Below are 21,282 nucleotides of genomic sequence, written 5' to 3'. Positions count from 1 at the left end.
AAATGACAATTATAGCTGGAAAAAGCTAATTCTACTGCAAAAAGTGCCAACATAGTAATATAAAAATACTCCATTACAAGTAAAAATCATGCATGAAAAATCTGACTTAAGTAAAAGTGCATAGTGGTAAAATGCGGTTGGAGTATTGCAGTAAAGTAAAAGTCCCGGTTTAGATGTAGTGGAGGGGAAATGTAGCACAACATGAAAATATTTAAGTAAAATACCTTAAAACTGTACACAGGTGCAATATTTGAGTAAACATATTTAGTTATATAACAGGTTTTTAGGGGGTTTAATGAAAATAAGGTTGTGATCTGGATAAGAAAAAGCTCTGAAGCCAATGTTTGTCACGGCGTGGAGGTGAACCAGAGCAGAGAGCACAGACGAGGGACTGAGGCAAGAACAAAGGTGGATTTTATTAACAAAACAAAGGGGAGTGCTGGACGGGGTGGGGAACCTGGTGACTGGAATAACTGAACTAAAGGGGAGGTTGGTGGTGTGACTGTACCAGGAACCGGCGGCCCGGTTGGCGTTCTCCATGGGGTGGGTCGGCGGTGGAGAGCGGGCAGGAGGGCCTCGTTCCAGGGGGGCGACAGGCGGGGTGTTTTCCAGAGCCGAGGGGGGCACACGGCAGGCAGAGACCCTCCACGATGAGCAGGGGTTCCAGGAGCAGGCAGCAGGTCCAAGGTGAGGGAGGCAGGGGGGAGATCTGGTCAGGGCTGGATCCAGAATGCAGGAGATGGGAGGACAGAGCAGGTGGAACCAGGCAGCTGGGTCAGCAGAGCTAGACAAGAGAAACAGAGTTTAATCAAGGTAAAGCTTTTCAATGGAAAAAGCTCAGCAAAGGTTCAAGGCTAGACGACTGACTGCGTGAGCAGAGTTTACTATCTGGCAGGGTGTGAAGTGTGCAGCCGGCTTTTATGGTGGAGATGATCATCAGGTGTGCTGCACCACAGCTGTCCGGAGTTCCGTTGATGAGTGATTGGTGATGAACAACAGCTGGACAGAGCAGGAAGGTGGAGAGAGGAATAGGAGGGAGGAGGGGGAGAGGGAGTAGGAGGGGGAGAGGAATAGGAGGGAGGAGGGGGGGAGGAATAGGAGGGAGGAGGGGGAGAGGGAGGAGGAGGGGGAGAGGAATAGGAGGGAGGAGGGGGAGAGGGAGGAGGAGGGAGGTCAGGTGGAGGCTGAAGCTGGGACAGAGGAGGAAGCCCTGACAATGTTATTATTCTCAAAATAAAATTTTACACAAAGAACAACACGATTGGGTTGCTTTTAGAACAATTATTGGTGTATTTTCTCATCTATACTGACAAAAATCTAAATCAAACTTGGATAAAAGCTACAAGTTAGGGAATTATAGAGCGCATTCTGGAATCAAAGTGCTGTCTGAGACCTTTATTTTGAAAGTTTGACTCGAGGCCAAATCTGCTTCTTGAAATTTCTTCATTCATGTTCATCTGCTGAATTAAAGCTGCAAATGGACGAAACATGATTTCCCTCTTCTGGCCACAGTTTAAAACTGCCTCGACAGACTCCGGGTTTTATTTATTTACAAGTTTCTATATAAGTCTCGTTCTTGTTTGGAACTTGCAGGTTTTTTTCCTTAATATTAAGCCCTCATGCCACCTTTGTGACATTTTTTTCTGCTTTAAATTTCTTCTGTTTTTTTATTATTATTTTGGCTGTGTTAATGCAAATGGAATTAATTTTGGCAAATGTGTTTAATATAGAGAAAACAATTTCATTTTAAAATGTATTTGAGCTTTTATTAAAAATCAATAAATGATAAATAAATGAAAAAATAAAAGAATCACAGAAATAATATTTTTTTAATCTAAAAAATCCACTTATCACTTTTAATGTGAAAGATAATTCTTATTTTTCCCATTAAAGTCAATCAGTAAATAAATGGAATAAAAATAATTCTATCATGTAAACAAACTGGCATTTAAAAAGTTAAAAATGGTAAAAATTTAATTAATATTTGGTCATCATGATTATATCTGATGTTGGGTGAAAAATTTAACAGTGAAAGTGAAACATACTAATAATCTATAATATGTTATGGCAATTTAAAAAAACAAAAATCTGATATTGCACCAAAAAAAGAAAAAAAAATAGAATAAATGCTGCTAATCGCTGGCATATCTGAAGCTGAAATAATCATCCAAATAAAAAAAAAGTTTTACTGATCTAATAATGTCTTTGTAAACAGTTAAAGACAGGGCTTTGTGTACATTTCCAGCTATTGAATGTTCTAAAGCTACATTATGTAACTTGTGTCTTGGGAATTATTGGTGCGAACAAAGAAACAAATACTAACGAGCCAGAGGTTTAGTTCTGTGCTATTCCAAGACCGCTACAAATCAATTACGATCAAATTAGGATTGGAAAATAGAAATAACTTATACAATGTGCAATTATACATTGTACAGTTTTTGTAAGTGTGCAATTTTGCTCTGTACATTCCCGTAAAATCATTTCAGCATTTAATTTGCGATTTTAAATAAACTGTCAATAAGAGTGTCATCATAGTGTCTGTAGTCCTTTTTAAATAATTTTTGAATGTATATTTTGATTGCACATGACCAAACACTGGCACAAACTTGACTTATGTATCTAATTTTTTTTTTTTTTTTAATTAAACACAGTTCACCTCATCGCACATAAATAGTTCTTAATGTTCAGGCATTTTAACACTCATTTGCATTTAAACAAAAACCTTTTTGCCATCTTGCAGTGTCAAAATAGGATATTAGACCGTTTTCCTTCATGAATGGCAACAAGGGCTTCAGATTTAAGAGGTTAAAATCTGAAAGCTGCCGTTTTGCCCCAAATGTGTCACACAAACGGTTATTTTTATAGCATCTTATCATATGCAGAGGTTACTCAAAGTGCTTTGTATGCAAAGGTGAAAACAACAATTTTGAATTTTTAAAGATAAAAGTAAACAACAGAAAAGGACAAACTAAAATATAAAAATGAGAATATGTACAAAATAAAATGTACAACGTCCAAAAATGTGCTTAATGATTCAGGATGCTTTAATTCTGAAACTTCAGTGTGGCTGTTTGTTTACATCCTGAAGCTGCAAGCTGTTAGCATCGTGGAGCTAAATTATCTCCAAATGACGGCTCTTTTTGTCCTAGCAAAGATTAGTACTAAACAGCTTTATTTACCAACAACATTCTGACATGTTACCAAGACGGCTAGTTTGGTTGTTAGCTGTAGCTGCGTTAGAAACGGTTAGCGGCTAACAGCTGTGTAGCTCAGCAGCTTTAGTGCAGTATGTTTGATTCTTTCCAACTGGTGTGAGCTGCAGGGAGGTAAAGTACAGCCTGTCTGAACGCATTTGTCATTTCATCAATACAGTTTCGAGCTAATATTTTGCTTTTTACGGACTATATTTTAGCTACAATCAGCTTTAGCGTCCCCTTAGCCAGCTGTTAGCTTTAGGTAGCTAAAGTTAGTCACACTTTGTTTCAATGCTGCTGCTGAGCTTCAGCTTCAAGTCAACAGCCGTGAGCTGCAGGGAGGTACAGCACAGTCTGTCTCTATGCATTTGTCATTTCTGGAGAGAGTTTTGGGCTAATATTTTATTTCTTCGGGGCTGTATTTTAGATACAGGTAACTTTAGCGTCCCATTAGCTAGCCAGCTGTTAGCTGCAGGTAGCTAAAGTTTGTTACACTTGTGGTTCATGCTGCTGCTAAAGCTAAGCTTCATGTCAACAGATGTGAGTTGCACAGAGGTCAGAAGACATGTTCTCATTTCTAGAGAAAGTTCTGGGTTAATGTTTTGTTTTTTAGTGCTGTCTATTAGCTACAGTTAGCTTTAACGTCTCCTTGGCTAGCTCAGGTAGCTAAAGTTTGTCAAACTTGTGCTTCACACTCCTGCTGAGCCTCAGCTTCATGTCAAAAGGTGTGAGCTATTATATTTTTCCTTATTTTTAACTCATATATTGGCTCCAGTTCAGCTAAAGTTTGTGAAGTGTGTCATGGTCCTCGGCCGTGTCCTGCTGAGCCTCAGTTCCAAGTATTTGAAAAGTTTACAGAGAGTACATGTAGTATCAGTCAGGAGGCTGCATCCATTAGCCACCTGTCACCTGCAGAAAGCCCAGGCATCTGCACACCTGTTCAGGCTTCAGGTAAGGAAACATCTGATTATTTTACAGAAAATATGCTTTGATTCTGGTTGTAATCTTGTGATCTGATTTCTGTTGTGGAAATACTGCCACGATTCTGAACAAACACACAAATTTATTCCATTGCAGTGGTGATAAAAGAGCAGCTTCTATCTTTGTCTCATAGAGAAAAACAAGGATGACAACTTCCTTCTAACTTAAAAGTGGACACAAAACTCTACAGTTTGACTTTTTGAAGTCCACTGAAATCTACCAATCCAAATAGGGAACAATATTTTTGTTTCATATGCATACCACAAATGGAAAAAATAATCCAGATACAATTGGCAGTTCTCCAGTTTGGAAATGTAGAATTATATGTATTGTTTTTTTATTACCTTAGTTTGACCATTGGAACTGGGAGTAGGCAGCTAATTTGTTCATCAGAATAGGGGGGGGGGGCACTTTGAACTACGGGAGCCCAGCGGGAAGGCGTTGGTGGCGGTGTTGATGAGAAAATTGATTTTCATTAGAACAAATCGACATTAAGTACAAACTCGAATTAATCGATAAAATCGATTTATCGCCCAGCCCTAATCTCAGGCGACAACTCACTAAATCGTAGCCACCACGCTACAAGTCTATGTCATCTGTATCTGTCTTCTCTAGAGACTCACTAGTCTTCCTACACAACCCCTGCTCTGAATTGTACAATAAAGAGTCTTAGTCCTATGTTTCTTAGGCAAAACAGCTTTCTAGAAATTTAAAGACATCTGTCTAAATTGACCAAAAGTTCACCAAAAAGCTTCTTCAGACTGAAAATCCAGACCTGAAGAGGCCTCAAGCCCTTATTTCTGAATCTAGTTGCACAACAGAGGCATCAAACATACAGAAACACAGGTCAGCTCAACCTAAAAACACATTTTGTTTCTGCGAAAGCAAACAACAGTCAAAGTTCAAATTCTTCAAGGCACAAATAATGACTCAAAACAGTAAAACTCAACATCAGCGTTACTACTTTTAATAGTTGTACTAACAAGTAAAATGAGTGAAAATCCATATAAAATGTTGAGCTAGATCATGATTAACAAATCAATACAGATGAACGATTGTCTCCACTACACAATTGATCACTAGGACATGATTAACCTGTAAATAAATGATAACCTGATTGATTTTAATCTGTGTTTCAGGCTGCAGCAGAATCCTCTGTGCGTCTGCTGACAGTGTCTGACATGCAGCCGGCCTGTGTTTCTTATGGAAGAGAGACTGCTGGGGTTGTTTTTGACGACGATGATGATGATGAAGGCGGAGGTGAAACCCTGGTTGGACGAGAGGAGAAACGAGAGGAAGACGAGGAGGTGATGAAGGTGAGCCCGGTGAAGTCGATCGACATGGAGATCCAGAAAGCCTCGTCTGTTTGTGGTGAGTAAAACTAACTGGCTGAGATAATGAGTGCGTTTGCCTGGACTGAAACATCGGCTGAACTCTGACCCAGTGTCACTCTGCGCTGGCTGCATGTTTCCACACAATTTAAAATTAGCCATCAAATCGGCAAATTAAATATCACGAGTACCAACAGCGTAATAAACTGTGGATAATCACGTGTCACATGACTCGACGTGGTTAAAAATATCATTAGAATAGGTTTTTTTGCAGTTTATTACCAGCTGGTCAAAGATTAATTCATATTTTTGTCAGAGTGACGTTTGCACGTGATTATCAGCTCGTGTTATTATAATACTCTGCTTGTTTCAGACTCTTTGGGCACCCTAGTGCAGTTTATATTCGTATTACGATGTGTAGAAACGAGGTTATCTGTGAAAGCACCAGCAGAATGCGGCTAAATCAGGTTCTTAGCTCAAAAACAGCAAATATACAGAGTATAGAACATGACTATGAACACACCAGTTCATATACAGCCTTTTTAGTGCAAATGTGTCTGTTTTGAAGTTTGTGTTGAAGCGCTGAACTGTTTGCACCATGACAGGCTGTGAATTAAGCACAAACCCTGTTTATACTCTGAAACTGTTTCAGAGGATCTGCTGCACATCTAATCTGCACACGAGCAGCTTAAGCTGCAGCATTGATCAAATATAATATATATGTATATATATAATTCATTCCACAAGCTGTCAGAATATTGAACTGCTCATCTGGATTTGCACACACATCTGCACATTAAATGTAATTTTTAGTATTTTCAACTTGATAAAGGTCACTTTAACTGTGTGCACTTTACATCACAGCTGATATAGACACTTAACAACTCAACTATCACTTTGTAACACTGCTAATTTTGTAAATATTGCCAATTTTGTAAAAAGGATGTCTTGTGACTGCGTAAGTGTTGATGTCTTCTTTGCTTTAAGTTATTGGCTCCTGGAGAAATGCTCTTTCATCTTGCCTGTACTACTATTGTATGCACAGCAAAATGACAATAAAACTTGATTTGATTTGATATAGTCTGTGAAGTGTGATCAGAAAGTTTGGAGATGTCATGCACATATAACATTTGTGAGTCATGAATCAATAGACTGCATGATGTCGTGTCGTCAGCATTAGCACTAGGGATCGACTGATATTGGGTTGTTTGGGCCTATGCCGGATATTGGTAATCAAGAAAGATCGATAACTGATATTCGGAGCTGATATACATTAAATGTGATGTTTTGACACATGTGATATGAGGGAACCCTTCATTCATAACTAGGCTTCTTCATCAATACGGGCGACTATAACTGAACACGTAAAATAGAAATAGGAGATTTCTGAAAACAAAGCTGTTTTAGCTTGTGATATCACGCCTTTTTGTCGTGATTTTGTTTGTTGTTTTTTTATTTAGCAGCTGCTTCAGGATCAGATGAGAAGACGACAAAGAGGAAGACGAGGAGAGAGAAGAGGAAGCTGATGAAGAAAAAGCTCAAGTCTCCTGATACTTCTGAGAATTTAATGTCTGAGCTTCCGTTTGCTCTGACCAGCCCCACCACATGGAAAGCTCTGGGGTGTATGTACACTCTTAATATTACTATTTTAAATGATATTTTGATGTAAAAGTGAAGTTTTTAACCAGTTGAGCATCAACCGAGGGTCCAGGTAACAAGGATATTGAGGATTTTAGTTCATTATTTCTTGTCGTCTCTAGTCCCAAACCCAGAGTCGACCCAGAAAAAGAAGAAGAGGAAGCGAGGAGACAGCGGAGGGCTGCTGGACAGTGAAGAGGACGGAGACAAGAAGAAGAAAAAGAAAGAAAACCAGCGACCAAACTACTTTGTGTCCATCCCCATCACCAACACCCAGGTCAGGAGAGGCTGCGCTTTACTATTTCTTCTTCTTCTTCTCCTCCTCCTCCTTCTTCTTCTTTTTCTTCTTGCCCTTCTTTTTCTTCTTGTCCTTCTTCTTTTTCTTCTTGTCCTTCTTTTTCTTCTTGTCCTTCTTCTTTTTCTTCTTGTCCTTCTTTTTCTTCTTGTCCTTCTTCTTCTTCTTCTTTTTCTTCATCTTGTTCATTTTCTTCCTCTTCATGTTCTTCTTATTACTATTTAGTACATTTTATTTATAGATTATTTTACACGTTTTTGTGCATTTTGCACTTTAATATTATTATTTCTTCTTCTCCTTCTTCACCTTTTTCTTCACCTTCTCTTTGTTCTTTTTTTGTCTTCGTATTTGTCTTCTTCATCTTCTTCCTCTTCTTCTTATTTGGTACATTTTATTCATAGATTATTTTACACGTTACTGTGCATTTTGCACTTTAATATTATTATTTCTTCTTCTTCTTCACCTTTTTCTTCATCTTCTTTTTCTTCATCCTCTTCCTCTTCTTCTTCTTCTTCTTATTATTTAGTACATTTTATTCATAGATTGTTTTACACGTTATTGTGCATTTTATATCTTTGTATATTTTTCTATATTTTTATTTATAAAATCTTTTACTATTCTGGTGGTGGCCACTCTATTGTTTTGTATTATATTCTGTTCTATTTAACTGGAGTTTCTGCATGTTTTTTTTTTTTAAAAATCTTTTTATTAATACAAAATTGTATATTCTTTCAAAAATTTTGCCAATTTATTTGTAGGAAATCAGCTTATCGGTTCATTGTTGACTTTCTTTGTCTCACTCTTTGCTTCTTCCAACTGATAACAATTAAAAAATTTGTGAAATTCCTCTGTTTTCATGCTAAAATAAGAGTGAAAGTAATGTGCCTGTTCTCACCCGACCAGCTGATTTCTTTCTCTTAGTAGGTCTTCTCTTTACTTTATTATCACAATTAAATTTAGTCCTTTATGACTGATATGCTGCTACCACTTTTATATATTAGATATATGGAATATTTTATGGAGATGACTGTAATATGTTCCCTCTTGAGTACTGGTGAGTTTTTGACATTTGATTTATACCAGCTGTAAATCCCTTACGCGCAAAAAAACTGCAAAATTCAATTACCTGGGAGATCTTCTTGCTTACTGACCACAAAGCTCCTCTGAAAGAACATCGATTTAACTCATCATAATCATCTGTCGATGCTTGAAATGCAGAAGTTTCCTCTTTTCCTAATCTGACCAGTTTCTTCACTTCTGATATTAAAGGTGAGAAAACAATGCCTTCTGCTGCCACTGACTGAAGTTTAATTTGTCCAATGACAGATAAGCTCAGCGGTGACGGAGGTCCAGGAGGCGATTCTGCAGCAGGAGCCCCGTCTGGCCAAAGCCATGATCCCCGTCCCGACTCTCCACATCACGCTGCTGGTCACTCACCTGGCCGATCAGGAGCAAGTAGACCTGTGAGTCCACGGAATATAAACACAAAAATACAGACAACAACATCTCTGGAGTGTCCCGGGTGCACTTTTATTTCGGGACAATTGGGTAAAAATTGTAGTATAATATTTGCTGAAAGCGTTTCATACAGTAAAACCCTAAAGGCCCTTTTCATAGCTGACATTTTCACCTTGTCATAGTAAGAAAAGCCCTTTTTCCAGTTCCATTAAGAATGGCTCAGTGTAGTGACAGTTAATAGAAGACAGCTGTTGTTGATTCGATTAGTTACACCAACATTTTCTATTCAAAGACACATGATTTGCAGTATGTTAGGCCTGAAGTTAACCAAAGAAAATCTTGATTTTCAGTGAAATTATACCAATTTTTTAACCAATCGATTGGCTATGTGGATAAAAGAAAATCAGCATGTTATCTTCAGATGAACTAAATGTTTTCCCTGCTCTACCTGCAGCCTTATTAGCCTAAATTAATTGTAAATCAACATGAAAAGCAAATGTTTGCAGCGTATTAGATCATTCAAACCTGTTTTTTTAATACTTAGATAAGCAGAGCTGCACATATTCATATGAGTTCTGTGATATCACATCTTCTTGTGGGGATTTTGAGTGCTTTCGTTGTGTGTTTGCATGGCTTTTTGTGTAGTTTTGACTGATATAGCATATTTTGCTTGTCTTTTTGTGTAATTTTTACTGATATAGCATGTTTTTGTGGTGATTTTGCATCTTTTTGGAATGATTTCATGTCCTTTAGTGGTGATTTATACTGTTTTTGAGGGTGATATTGGAAACTGCTTATTTTATACTGAATTAATCACAACAGACTGGGAGCAGAGCAGCTGCACATAGTTATGTGTAGGTGATTTTAAGTGTTTTCATTGTGTTTTTGCATATTCTATGCTGATTTCATGTCTTTTGCTGTGTTTTTTTCTGTTATAGAGGGTGATTTTGCAACTTTTTGTGTTGTGTTTGAACATTTTTGCAGTGACTTTTTCTCTACCTGCAACCTCATTTGCCTAAATTAATTCTAAATCAACGTAAAAAGCTAGTATTAGCAGCATATTAAGTTATTTGAAGCTGGTTACTTTATACTGAAATGAGACTGAAAACAGAACAGCTACATATATTCACATGATTTTTGTGGGGATTTTGAGTGTTTTCCTTGCATGTTTGTGTTTTCTGTAGCGATTTCATGTGTTTTTCTGGTAGTTTTGACTTTATGGGGACTCCACAGTTGCAGCTTGTGATATTGCATCTGAAGAAACACCAATTTTGACATGTTGTCAGTTAGCCTGGAGTGAAGGAAACATTCAGTAAATGTTAAATAAGTTGGACTTAGCAGTTGTCATAAGGTTGGGTCAGTTTAAAGTTGTGAAAACACAGGGGTGTTCACTGGTAGTCTGTTCCTCATGCTGCCAAAAATAATGAGCTATTGCTGGAATCATGTTGAACTTTTCTCATGAAAATTACACCAGAGATTGATGACAGCATATTGACCAACAAATAAACCTGCATTGTAGCTTAGTGTCTTAAACTGATATATATTCAGCTTTTTTAGAGGACTAGTGCAGATTACATCATTAAATACATAAATGACAGCAGTTAAAAGGCACAGCGCTCACCTAGACTTTCCTACATCCACTTGAACTTGAACGGTTTTGACACAACTGTGTTTTGGACGTACTTTTGGAGGTTGGACTTACTTTATAAACAGAGGGAAGCACAGCGGATGAAGAATAGCTTCTAGCAACATCCTAAAAGAAGCAGCAGAGATGCGAATCATTACTATAGAGGCAGACATTTGTGATCCAAGCAATTATACATACAACTAATTGTGATTAGAATAAAATCGGTGGGTAGATTTGTGATTCAGATCATGATTCTGTTGATCAGTCATCCAGACGAATACAGATCAAGTTTTTATTTATTCATTTTTTAATATTGCATCTCCACAGTGAGCAGTTATTACATCTGTGATTCAGGATAGAGTAGAATAAAATCTCTTTGTTGTCCCGCTTCCTCCATTTTCTTTATTATTCTCCAAGGACAGACTGAAACACACAATAATTCCAAAATGCTGAATTTCAATCACACAGAGTACCTTGAAATTAATTTACTATTACAATCGTATTTGCTCGTGGGAGGTTCTTCTGTGTCTGTGAAGTCAGACTTATCAGAAAGCAGAACAGAGTCTCTCAGTCTTGTTGCAAGGGTGAATGTTCAGACTAAAGTTAACGCTTGAAGTCAATGATACGACGTCCTGCTGTGACTAATTACCTGCATGCTGCATTAGAAACAGCTGCATACAACTGCTGAATAGGCTTGTACATGTTTTTTTTTGTTTCAAAGGGTTCAAAGTCTGACAGAGATGGAGCTGAGTGTTTTTTAATTATGAGAAAAATAAGAAGCAAGTTGGAGTAAAAATGCCTTATATAATTAGAATAAACAGAATCTCTTGTATTAAATTAAAGCTGTGTAACATAACAGCTGTTTGAATATTTAACAGCCAAGTCTGACTGTCTGGAATTGAAATTACAGATATTAATAACATCATTTTGATCAGTCAAAACCACAGATGATGCTGCTCATAAGAGGCTTCTGACTGGATGTTGCTTCATTGCTAGTGGCAGTAGTGGTGGCTGCTGTGGTGGGTCAGATGGTTAGAAAACAGAAAAATCTCATCAGGAGGAGTTTGTGGAGAACAAGGGCTTCATTTATCAGAGATTTTTGTTCGAAATATTACAGTATGTTGTAAATTTTTTGTCTCCAGACACAACTGGATGGCGTCCTGGTGGTAAAACAGCAAATGTTGTTACGGTTGCGATTCCATATTATGTTTGAGAATCAAACCACTTCCAACTTGCTGTAGCTTCTGGCTAGAGATCGACCGAAATGGGTTTTTTAGGGCTGATGCCAATTGTTGGTAATCAAGAAGGACTGATAATCGATATTTGGAAGTCATATACATTAAATAGAATGTTTTAACAGCATGTGATAGCAGCAAACTTGTTATTCATAACTAGACTTCTTAATCCTCATTAGGGTCGCGGGAGGCTAGAGTCTATCCCAGCTGACTTCAGTGGATGCCCTGGACAGATCGCCAGTCTGTCGCAGGGCTACACAGATACAAGCAAGGACACTCACATTCACACCTATGGGCAATTTTGAGTTGCCAGTTAACCCAAGCATGTTTTTGGACTGTGGGAGGAAGCCAGAGAAAACCCACACATGCACAGGGAGAACATAGAAACTCCACACAGAAAGATCCTGGGAAGGCTGGGACGCGAACCGGGGATCTTCTAGCTGCAAGGCGACAGTGCTAACCACTGTGCAGCCCTATAACTGAACATGTACAATAGAAATAGGAGCGATTGAATTAGGATGCTCTCCAACTGAGAATGATCAGTTTGTTTCCTGCAGTTACGTTCCGCTGTCCTTCTGTTTTCCTAATCTTTCACTATTCTGTCATTTTTATTTCCCACAAAGGTCCATATCTCAGACTCTGTTTCAGTTTAATCTGTGGCTGCCTTCTAACGTAGCCACCAGCTGTTAGTGTAGCCTTAGCCACTGAGGGAGCAGCTAATTTTTCTTTTGTGGTTCTTGTTCAGTGTGTACAGTCTTTGCTTGAGAGACATTTCTGTGACCACAGAGTGACGACAGAGAGAGAGAGGAGGCTGCATCAGACCTGAAGTAGAGCATTTAATTTATCAATAACTGCTCAATAAAAAGACGGACACAGATAACTGGAAAAATGCCAAATATCTGCCACGATAATCGCCAGTCGGTCTATCCCTTCTTCTGACGTCAGTACGGAAATCTGCAACGTCATTTCACCAAGTCAAAACTCTAATTCAAGATATTTGTAATTACATTTTTATGATGCAAGGTTCCAGTTTGACATTCTACAACATCATTCTGACCAGTTCAAAACAAGATTGAACCATTTGGGAGAAACATCTAATTGTGTTTGTTTTCACAGATCTTGATTTGATTTGTGATATAGTTAAAGTGAAGCTTCAGTGCAGTTTTCACAGTGTAATAGATTTAAAACATGATGCAGACACCGTCAACAGTGTGACATGGATAATGTTATGAATTTGTAAAGTCAGTGGTTCGGATGCTGAATAATGTCGATCCTAAATTACGGTCTTTCCCTTTTGCTGACTGCATTGTTTCAAATTTCCGTTCGAAATCGATTAATTGCATAGCCACAGTTCAGTGTAAATATAAAAAGGATGATGGCTATGTTAAATTGAGGTCAGTTAAAGATATCTTGCAGTAGAATTAGGACTTGTTAGAATTAAACTGTAGGTAAACTCTAAATATCTGTAATGAAAAAAATGGATAAAACGAAGGAAAATGGAAAATTGTGGAGCTGTGAATTAATAATATAACAAATCTGCAGGTGTTACCATATGAAGTGATGGCAGATCTGCATTGCTGAGACTTTTCTGAAAAAAACAACACACAAGATACAGCATAAAATCAAATCAACCAGCTATAAGATCAAAGTTTAAGATAAAACAAATACGATAGTAAAAGTCAGGATTTTTAAGAAGCTGAGAAAATAGATTTTTCTTAAAAAACGTCAATAACGGAGGAACTTTTTGGATCTCCTTTACCCATCAGCATGTATAGATATGACCTTATAATGACCCAGATTAGAGATTTAAAGTAAAGATAGTTAAATTAAAAGGCAAATAGTCTCATAAGGTTTATTGGGAATTATTTAGATTTTAGTGAAATGCTTCAGTGGGTAAAAAACACAATTTATAGCATTTCAGCTGAAATTAACATCGCCTATATTAAGCGCTAATGGACATATTAATATTTCAGATTGACGTATCAGATTTCAATATGAAGTGATGTAAACAGCTGGAGATATTCTCCCGGAACGCAGGAACCGTGTTATGTGATGATGCTTAATCTACACGAAGAAGAAGATTGTGTCATTAGTAATCACCAGATTCTGTCATTATGTAATCTGACGGGGAGGATTAAGTCACTGCTGAGTGTGTGTTGTTGTGTACATCCATGCGTTTGCTTCCTCTCAGGGCGGCCGCCGTCCTGGCTCAGGTCGAGCCGTCGCTGGCCGAGCTGCTGGGTGGGAGGGACCTGGTGCTGCCCTTCTCTGGGATCAGCCACTTCAGGAAGGAGGTGGTGTTTGTAGGACTGACGGCCGGACGGCACCGAACCACTCTGGACAGCCTGGCAGGTCAGTTATCCCTCCTAATGCTGCATAGATTGGAAATATTGAATCATAGCTTTTTATTATTGTCTTTTGCGCTTTACGAGAGCTTTATGGGACGTTAATGTGACACAACGCTTGGATGTTGTTCCCTCTAGAGGGACGTGTGAAGATGCAGCTGGCTGGAGGGTTTAAGATCTTTCTTAAAACTCTACTTTAGAGGGGACTGCAGCTTAAAATTATTTATATTATCCATTATTTGTTGACTTTTTTTTTAATCTCGATTAATTGATTGATTGTTTTGTCTCCAACGTGTAATAAGAAATGCCAAAGAATGGTGTTCAAAGCTGAAAATGACAAATATTTTGTTTTATAAACAACTTAAAGATATTAGGATACTGTCATAAACTAGCAAAAGCCGTATAAAGAAGAAGATTGTCATTGCTGATTAATTTGTCTGTTATGTTCTCAATTAATCGATTGGCTGTTTCATCTCTAAAATGTCCAAAAAAAAAAAAGAAATAGTGTTTAGAGCCTAAAATGGCAAATGTTTTGTTTTGTGAATAGCCTAAAGATATTTAGTTTACTGTCATAAACTAGCAAAAGCTGTATAAAGAAGAAGATTCTCATTGTTAATTAATTAGCCTGTCAAGTTCTCGATTAATTGATTGGTAGTTTGGTCTCTAAAAGTCCAGGAAAAGGTGATTAGAGGCAAAAATGACCACGGTCTTGTTTTGTAAACAGCCTAATGATATTTAGTTTACTGTCATAAACTAGCAAAAGCTGTATAAAGAAGATTCTCATTGTTAATTTACTCATAATGTCCTTGAAGAGAACTGTTAAACCCCACATGAAAACATATGCAGAGGACCTTTATTGTGGAAAACCGCCATAACCCTCCATATAGAGGCAAGAATACAGATGCAGAAAAGATAAAAAATCGTGCATAAAAATTCACCAGAATGCAGAAAATTTAGTGTCTGTTGCTTAAAATTTCCTCAAGGAGAACCTTTAGACCTCACATTTTATTTGTCCTTCCTAATGAAAATATGAAAGAAACAGAGGACCTTTATTTTGAAAAAACACAGTATCCCTAGATGCAACAATATAGATGCAGAAAAAACAAAAAATGATGCATTAAAATTCACCATAATGCAGGAAATTTAGTGTCTGTCACTTAAAATTTCCTCAAGGAGAACCTTTAGACCCCACATCTAATTTGTCTTTCCCAATGAAAACATAAAAGAAACAGAGGACCTTTATTTTGAAAAAGAATGCCAGAACTTTCATATAGATGCAACAATACAGATGCAGAAAAGACACAAATTGGTGCAAAAATAATTCACCAGAATGCAGGAAATGTAGTGTCTGTTACTCAAAATTTCCTTAAGGAGAAAAACCGCCATTGCACTCCATATAGATGCAACATTATGGATGCAGAAAAGACGCAAATTGATGCAGAAAAATTCATCAGAATGCATGAAATTTTGTGTCTAAAGTTTAAAATGTCCTTGATTTTATTTCAATAACGTGAATTTCTTCCACTTTGCGTGTCCTTTCTTTGTGTGTCTTCCCACATCAGCACACATGCATGCAGAATCATTTGCGTGTATGTTTTTGTGTTGTGCCTTCAGCGACAACATTAAGCCAACGTTTCTAAGAGGATTCCCGCTCCATCGCTTCTGCAACACACACACAGTAAACTTGCTTAATACTGCCCATTTCCACTCCAACATGTCGCCTAAATAGGAAACATGCAGCAGACACGCGTTTATGCACTCACACAGCAGGAAATGGGGGATTTTTACTTATTAATGTAGGAAATGTTGTGTTTAGCTGAGGGAGATTTGTGCGTTAGTGTATATATGAAGTTGTGTGAACATTCAGTGTTGAGAACAGCTCTTCTTGGATTCGTTGTGGGTTTCCTTGCTGCTCAGATTTGGTGTTTTAGCAACGGCCAAGCTGAGACAAATCCCTCAGGGCTTCACATAAATGGGCAAAATACAACAAATAAATCTTTTACAGAGTTAGAGCCGCCAGTGCCAAGTTTCTACAAAAGTGCTGCTGCTATCAGACTTCTGTTGTGTTGTTTTTTTTCTCTCACTTCAGAGCTCATTAGCTTGAAATGCATGAAAGTTGGTGGAGATCAGATAATTTAGAGCCAAAAAATTCCTGGTTTTGGGTTTGTCTTTTGGCATGAAAAGCTATAATATGCTGCATTAAAACAAATTTACATGAACAGTGACCTCTCTGCTAGGTCCATTTTAAAGTACCAACAGTTAGATAAAGAATATTTATTATTGATTTATATGTTGATTATTTTAGTTATCTGATGTTTAAAGTGCTAGAAAATCATGAAAAATGTCCCAAAATCCCAGTGATTTCTAGTTTACTGTCATAGAAGTGGAAAAAAATCAGAAAACATTCATATTTAAGAAGCAGCAGTCACAGCATTCAGACTATTTTCCTTAATGACAAATTGAGTGTTGTTTGCAACTCTAATGATACCACATAATTTTATATTAGTAGCACAACTAGCGGAGAAAATAAAGCCTTTACATGAGCTTGTGTTGTATTTTAAGAAGCGGCATTCATAAAATATGTTTCTGCAACAAGCAAACGAAGGCTGAAGCTGGAAATGAGAATCTCTTGTCGTCTTGTCTGAACTCTCCGTCGCTGCTATCGATTATCTACTAACCTTTCTGTCCCTGTGGAGCTCCTTGTCTAAAAATACCTCAGTGGCCTCCCTCCAAACACCGTCAGTGTAGATGTGTCCTTGCAGGTTGTGAGTTTGTGCCCTTTTAACCGTCTTTTAGTAGCCAAATGATATGCAGGCAAAAAGCTTTTTCTTTTTGAATCTACAGTGTGTCCGATTACATTCTGCATCATGTAAACCAACACCGTTCCTTTTTAGTTTTATCAATAAAACTAAGATGTTTCTGAGATGTTTTGCTTTTCACAGTGTGTAAATGTGTTTCTACTCTTTCTTCTGTCTCACTGGGTTTAAATAAAGCTGCATATTTGTTGCAGAGTTGTTGCAGAGGCGTTTTGAGGAGCAGGGTCTTCTACAGGGAAACAGTCGTGGGTTTGAACCCCACCTCACCATTATGAAGCTGTCCAGAGCGTCCAAGCTACGATCACAGGTACAAACACACGGATTCAGGGTGGAGTTGAGTAATTATAATGCCTTTTATGGATTCTTTTTCTTCTCTCAGAATGAAACTTTAGGTATTGATCACTCACAGAAAGGAGCACGATCACATCACGTAGAGTAAAAACGATGAGTTTGTGTCACCTTATCTGACAGAAATCACACATTTTTGTCATTTTTGATCAACTGATGAACAAAAATGACTATTACGCTTGAATAAATGAAACAAAACTGGTTAAAATGTGTGTTTTTATGTATACTTTTGGCTAAAATCTCTCAAGAAGGAGGTGAAAATAAATCCCTCTATGAAAAACCCTGATATATAAATGGTGTATAGTGATGCACTGTATGTTTTACTATTTGTTATAAACTATAGGTTCCGTCTCCTGCACCATTCCTGATTTACTTCCAACTTTTTATCATAAACTCTACATATATAAAATGGTATCTGTGAAATTTAGAATTGATTTGTCAAATACTTTCCAAAATAAACTTTCATTTTCACTTCATAACTGAATGACAGTATGGTATGACAAGTTGTGACACAAAAACTAAAATATTGCTGGCTAGTCTTTGATAAAATTACTCTCCAAATGTAGCTATAAATATAGATTTTTTAATGTAGGCATTTTTTTTCAAACCCTACTTTAATGCATAGAGAAACAGATCGACTCATGTCTGTATATTTAGTTTTGTATTATTGCATCATGCAGCTAATTATGGTCAGGAAACATCACTAGTTGATTTCTGCAGTATTTTATTTTTCAATTTGTGCTTAAACATGGAACTTTTCATGACGGCTTAATTAATAATTTTTTTTTCATAATTCAACTCACCAATATTCAGAGATTATTTGATCTATTTATCTGATATTGCAGTATATGAATCAATGTTATAGTGAGAAATATTAGAGGGAAAAAAATCGTTCTTTCATCCAAAATAGTTCCTGAGATATTGTTGCTTCAAATTTCGATGTGAGAAAAAAATTTAAAATTTGAGGTAAATCACAGATGGTGAAGCCGGAATTGTTGTAAAAACATGAATGATTTGAGATGGAATAACCTAATATCAAATGTATAAAACATAATCACCACTGCAGCATGAAATACTGTTGGGTTGCAGGTAATAAAATACAGTCAGGATGCTTTCAAAAGTAACCCCATGTACCTTTTTTTATTTATGAATAGATTTTATACAAAATCCAGCAAACTGGAGTAAATGAAACCAACACAAAAATGTGACCGATAGATTTTTATGACTAACTAGATTCGCCTAAAACTTGGCTTGCAGCTCTTTTTACTGCCAATATTTTATACTTATTTTTTAATATTTGATTTTCATTTGTCAAACTGGCAACTCAAGTATCTAACAGTTATGTCTGTAGCATCAGTGTGTCAGAGAAGTCCAACACATTACCTAACATTGGATAAACCTACTTTATTAATGCTCTTTTTCTGCACTCTACACTGAGATGCCAAAAGTACAAACTAACCTAAAACTCTTGAATATAAACACCAGGGTTTCTTCTACTGAAATATTAGCTACCACCAAAGGAAACTTACTCCATCTCCACAATGCTAAGAATCGAGAATTTTCTGAAGAATTTGTACATTTTTATCGTTTTGTTAATTGGAGCTTCATTTAGTCAGCATAAATAACATTTTAGTTTATCAAATGGTCAGAAATAACAGGAAAATACATAGATTTCAGTCAAATGTGGTAACACAGACTGATTCCTTTTACTGTATATGAATTTATTATGTGTACAGTTGTGTGTAATCATCTTCCAAAGGCCTATTTTGAGCTATAAAAAAACCCTGATGACAAATATGAATGATTCACAGCTTATATAACAATAAAACCTGGTAGATTAAATAATAGGTTCAGCAATTTCTGTAAATAAGGTGAAAAAATTAATATTAGACAGGCCCTTTGTGGTTTTATTTGGATGGATGATGTCGTCTACTCAAAGCCAGTCTTGTTCCAGTTTTATTTTTTCATATTAACTGCTTTTTTTCTCTATTATAAAAGCTGACTTTACATTAGAACAGCTGCAGTGTTGCTTTTATCTTCCTGGACGTCGTTGTTATTATTTTCATCTTCCTCACAGTGGTTGTAAAATGTGTCATTTAATACTAAACGCCAAATTACAGCTCCAGCCAAAGCTACTAGTGGGAATAACTCACTTACTGTGGTATTTTAAAGGACGTTTGAATGTGTAGTATTTTATATTATCAGACTTGGAGCCGACTGCATATAATGATAGATTAAAGGGAAGAATAACTAAAAGTGCAAGTGTACGAACTACATAAATATATAAGTGAGGGTTAAAGATAAGCAGAGATGAGGAGGAAGGACAGCATCCATCTTGTTCCCTCTGACACCTGAAGACGTCTCATCCTTCCTGGCGCCAGACGGACAACGGTCTCGCCTTCCTCTAGTCTCTCTGTTTGAATTTATTTCTGTGTTTTTCGAGAAGCAGAGCGAGCATCGTATAAACTGGATATAAACAGAGTTTTTCTTTTGTCTCCGTCAGGGTATAAAGCGAGTGGATCCGGCTCTTTACTCCAACTACACTAACAAGTAGGTCCTGTGTTTTTATTACAATGGAAAAATACTTGAACAAATGAGTGCAGTGACAGAATTTTACGGTTATCTTCACTAAATGCACTCAGACATGAACGTATCCAGTTCATACTTAATGAGTTTAACATTGCATTTTTAATTAATTTGTGCTAAAATCTAATTCTAATCTTTCAATTCTCTCCTCAAGGTTTGCAAATTTATGACATATAGGTGTCCTAAAATTGTTCAAAAGTTGTTTCAAATTTGCAATTTTCTACTTGAACTGCTCTATACTTTATAAGGCAGTGGTGGCGCAACGGTTAAGTCTCTGGACTACTGATCAGAAGGTCAGAGGTTCAAGCCCCGATGCGGCCACTGTAGGGCCCTTGAGCAAGGCCCTTAACCCTTCCTGCTCCAGGGGCGCTGTACCGCGGCTGACCCGTCGCTCTCCCACAATTGGGGAGAGATGCGAAAATCAGAATTTCCCCTCGTGGGATTAATAAGGGACAATGATGATGATATTCTGAAGAATTTGTACATTTTTATCGAAGTTTTGTTAATTGGAGCTTCATTTAGTCAGCATAAATAACATTTTAGTTTATCAAATGGTCAGAAATAACAGGAAAATACATAGATTTCAGTCAAATGTGGTAAAACAGACATTCCTTTTACTGTATATGAATTTATTATGCGTACAGTTGTGTGTAATCATCTTCCAAAGGCCTATTTTGAGCTGTAAAAAAACCCTGATGACAAATATGAATGATTCACAGCTTATATAACAATAAAACCTGGTAGATTAAATAATGGGTTCAGCAATTTCTGTAAATAAGGTGAAAAAATTAATATTAGACAGGCCCTTTGTGGTTTTATTTGTATGGATGATGTCGTCTACTCAAAGCCAGTCTTGTTCCAGTTTTATTCTTTCATATTAACTGCTTTTTTTCTCTATTATAAAAGCTGACTTTACATTAGAACAGCTGCAGTGTTGCTTTTATCTTCCTGGACGTCGTTGTTATTATTTTCATCTTCCTCACAGTGGTTGTAAAATGTGTCATTTAATACTAAACGCCAAATTACAGCTCCAGCCAAAGCTACTAGTGGGAATAACTCATTTACTGTGGTATTTTAAAGGACGTTTGAATGTGTAGTATTTTATATTATCAGACTTGGAGCCGACTGCATATAATGATGGATTAAAGGGAAGAATAACTAAAAGTGCAAGTGTACGAACTACATAAATATATAAGTGAGGGTTAAAGATAAGCAGAGATGAGGAGGAAGGACAGCATCCATCTTGTTCCCTCTGACACCTGAAGACGTCTCATCCTTCCTGGCGCCAGACGGACAACGGTCTCGCCTTCCTCTAGTCTCTCTGTTTAAATTTATTTCTGTGTTTTTCGAGAAGCAGAGCGAGCATCGTATAAACTGGATATAAACAGAGTTTTTCTTTTGTCTCCGTCAGGGTATAAAGCGAGTGGA

The 21,282-nt window shown here is 37.1% G+C and overlaps 1 protein-coding gene and 1 long non-coding RNA gene across 5 annotated transcripts in view; one reads left to right on the top strand and one right to left on the bottom strand.

Moving 5' to 3' along the window:
* Positions 1–392: 392 nt before the first annotated feature.
* On the bottom strand, positions 393–1,029 carry LOC129350239 (uncharacterized). The gene is made up of 2 exons (XR_008603589.1): positions 868–1,029; positions 393–784 (listed from the first exon to the last, which is right to left on the bottom strand). It is a non-coding gene; the product is annotated as an uncharacterized LOC129350239 (long non-coding RNA).
* Positions 1,030–3,076: 2,047 nt separating this feature from the next.
* Positions 3,077–21,282, top strand: part of LOC111578767 (A-kinase anchor protein 7) — an 88,604-nt gene continuing 70,398 nt past the window's right edge. For 3 of the 4 annotated variants that reach the window (XM_023285713.3, XM_035955266.2, XM_035955268.2), the window contains exons 1-8: positions 3,077–4,145; positions 5,315–5,546; positions 6,967–7,128; positions 7,267–7,421; positions 8,766–8,902; positions 13,951–14,111; positions 17,115–17,227; positions 19,772–19,818. In XM_023285713.3, coding sequence (XP_023141481.1) covers positions 3,996–4,145; positions 5,315–5,546; positions 6,967–7,128; positions 7,267–7,421; positions 8,766–8,902; positions 13,951–14,111; positions 17,115–17,227; positions 19,772–19,818 — 1,157 coding nt within the window. In that variant the 5' untranslated portion in view covers positions 3,077–3,995. The remainder of the gene's footprint in view (positions 4,146–5,314; positions 5,547–6,966; positions 7,129–7,266; positions 7,422–8,765; positions 8,903–13,950; positions 14,112–17,114; positions 17,228–19,771; positions 19,819–21,282) is intronic. The other variant, XM_035955267.2, reaches the window with a different exon arrangement.

This window comes from Amphiprion ocellaris, chromosome 12 (genome assembly GCF_022539595.1).
Source record: "Amphiprion ocellaris isolate individual 3 ecotype Okinawa chromosome 12, ASM2253959v1, whole genome shotgun sequence".
Taxonomy (NCBI): domain Eukaryota; kingdom Metazoa; phylum Chordata; class Actinopteri; family Pomacentridae; genus Amphiprion; species Amphiprion ocellaris.
Note: the sequence above shows the minus strand (reverse complement) of the source record. Positions and strands in the feature narration are given on the sequence as shown.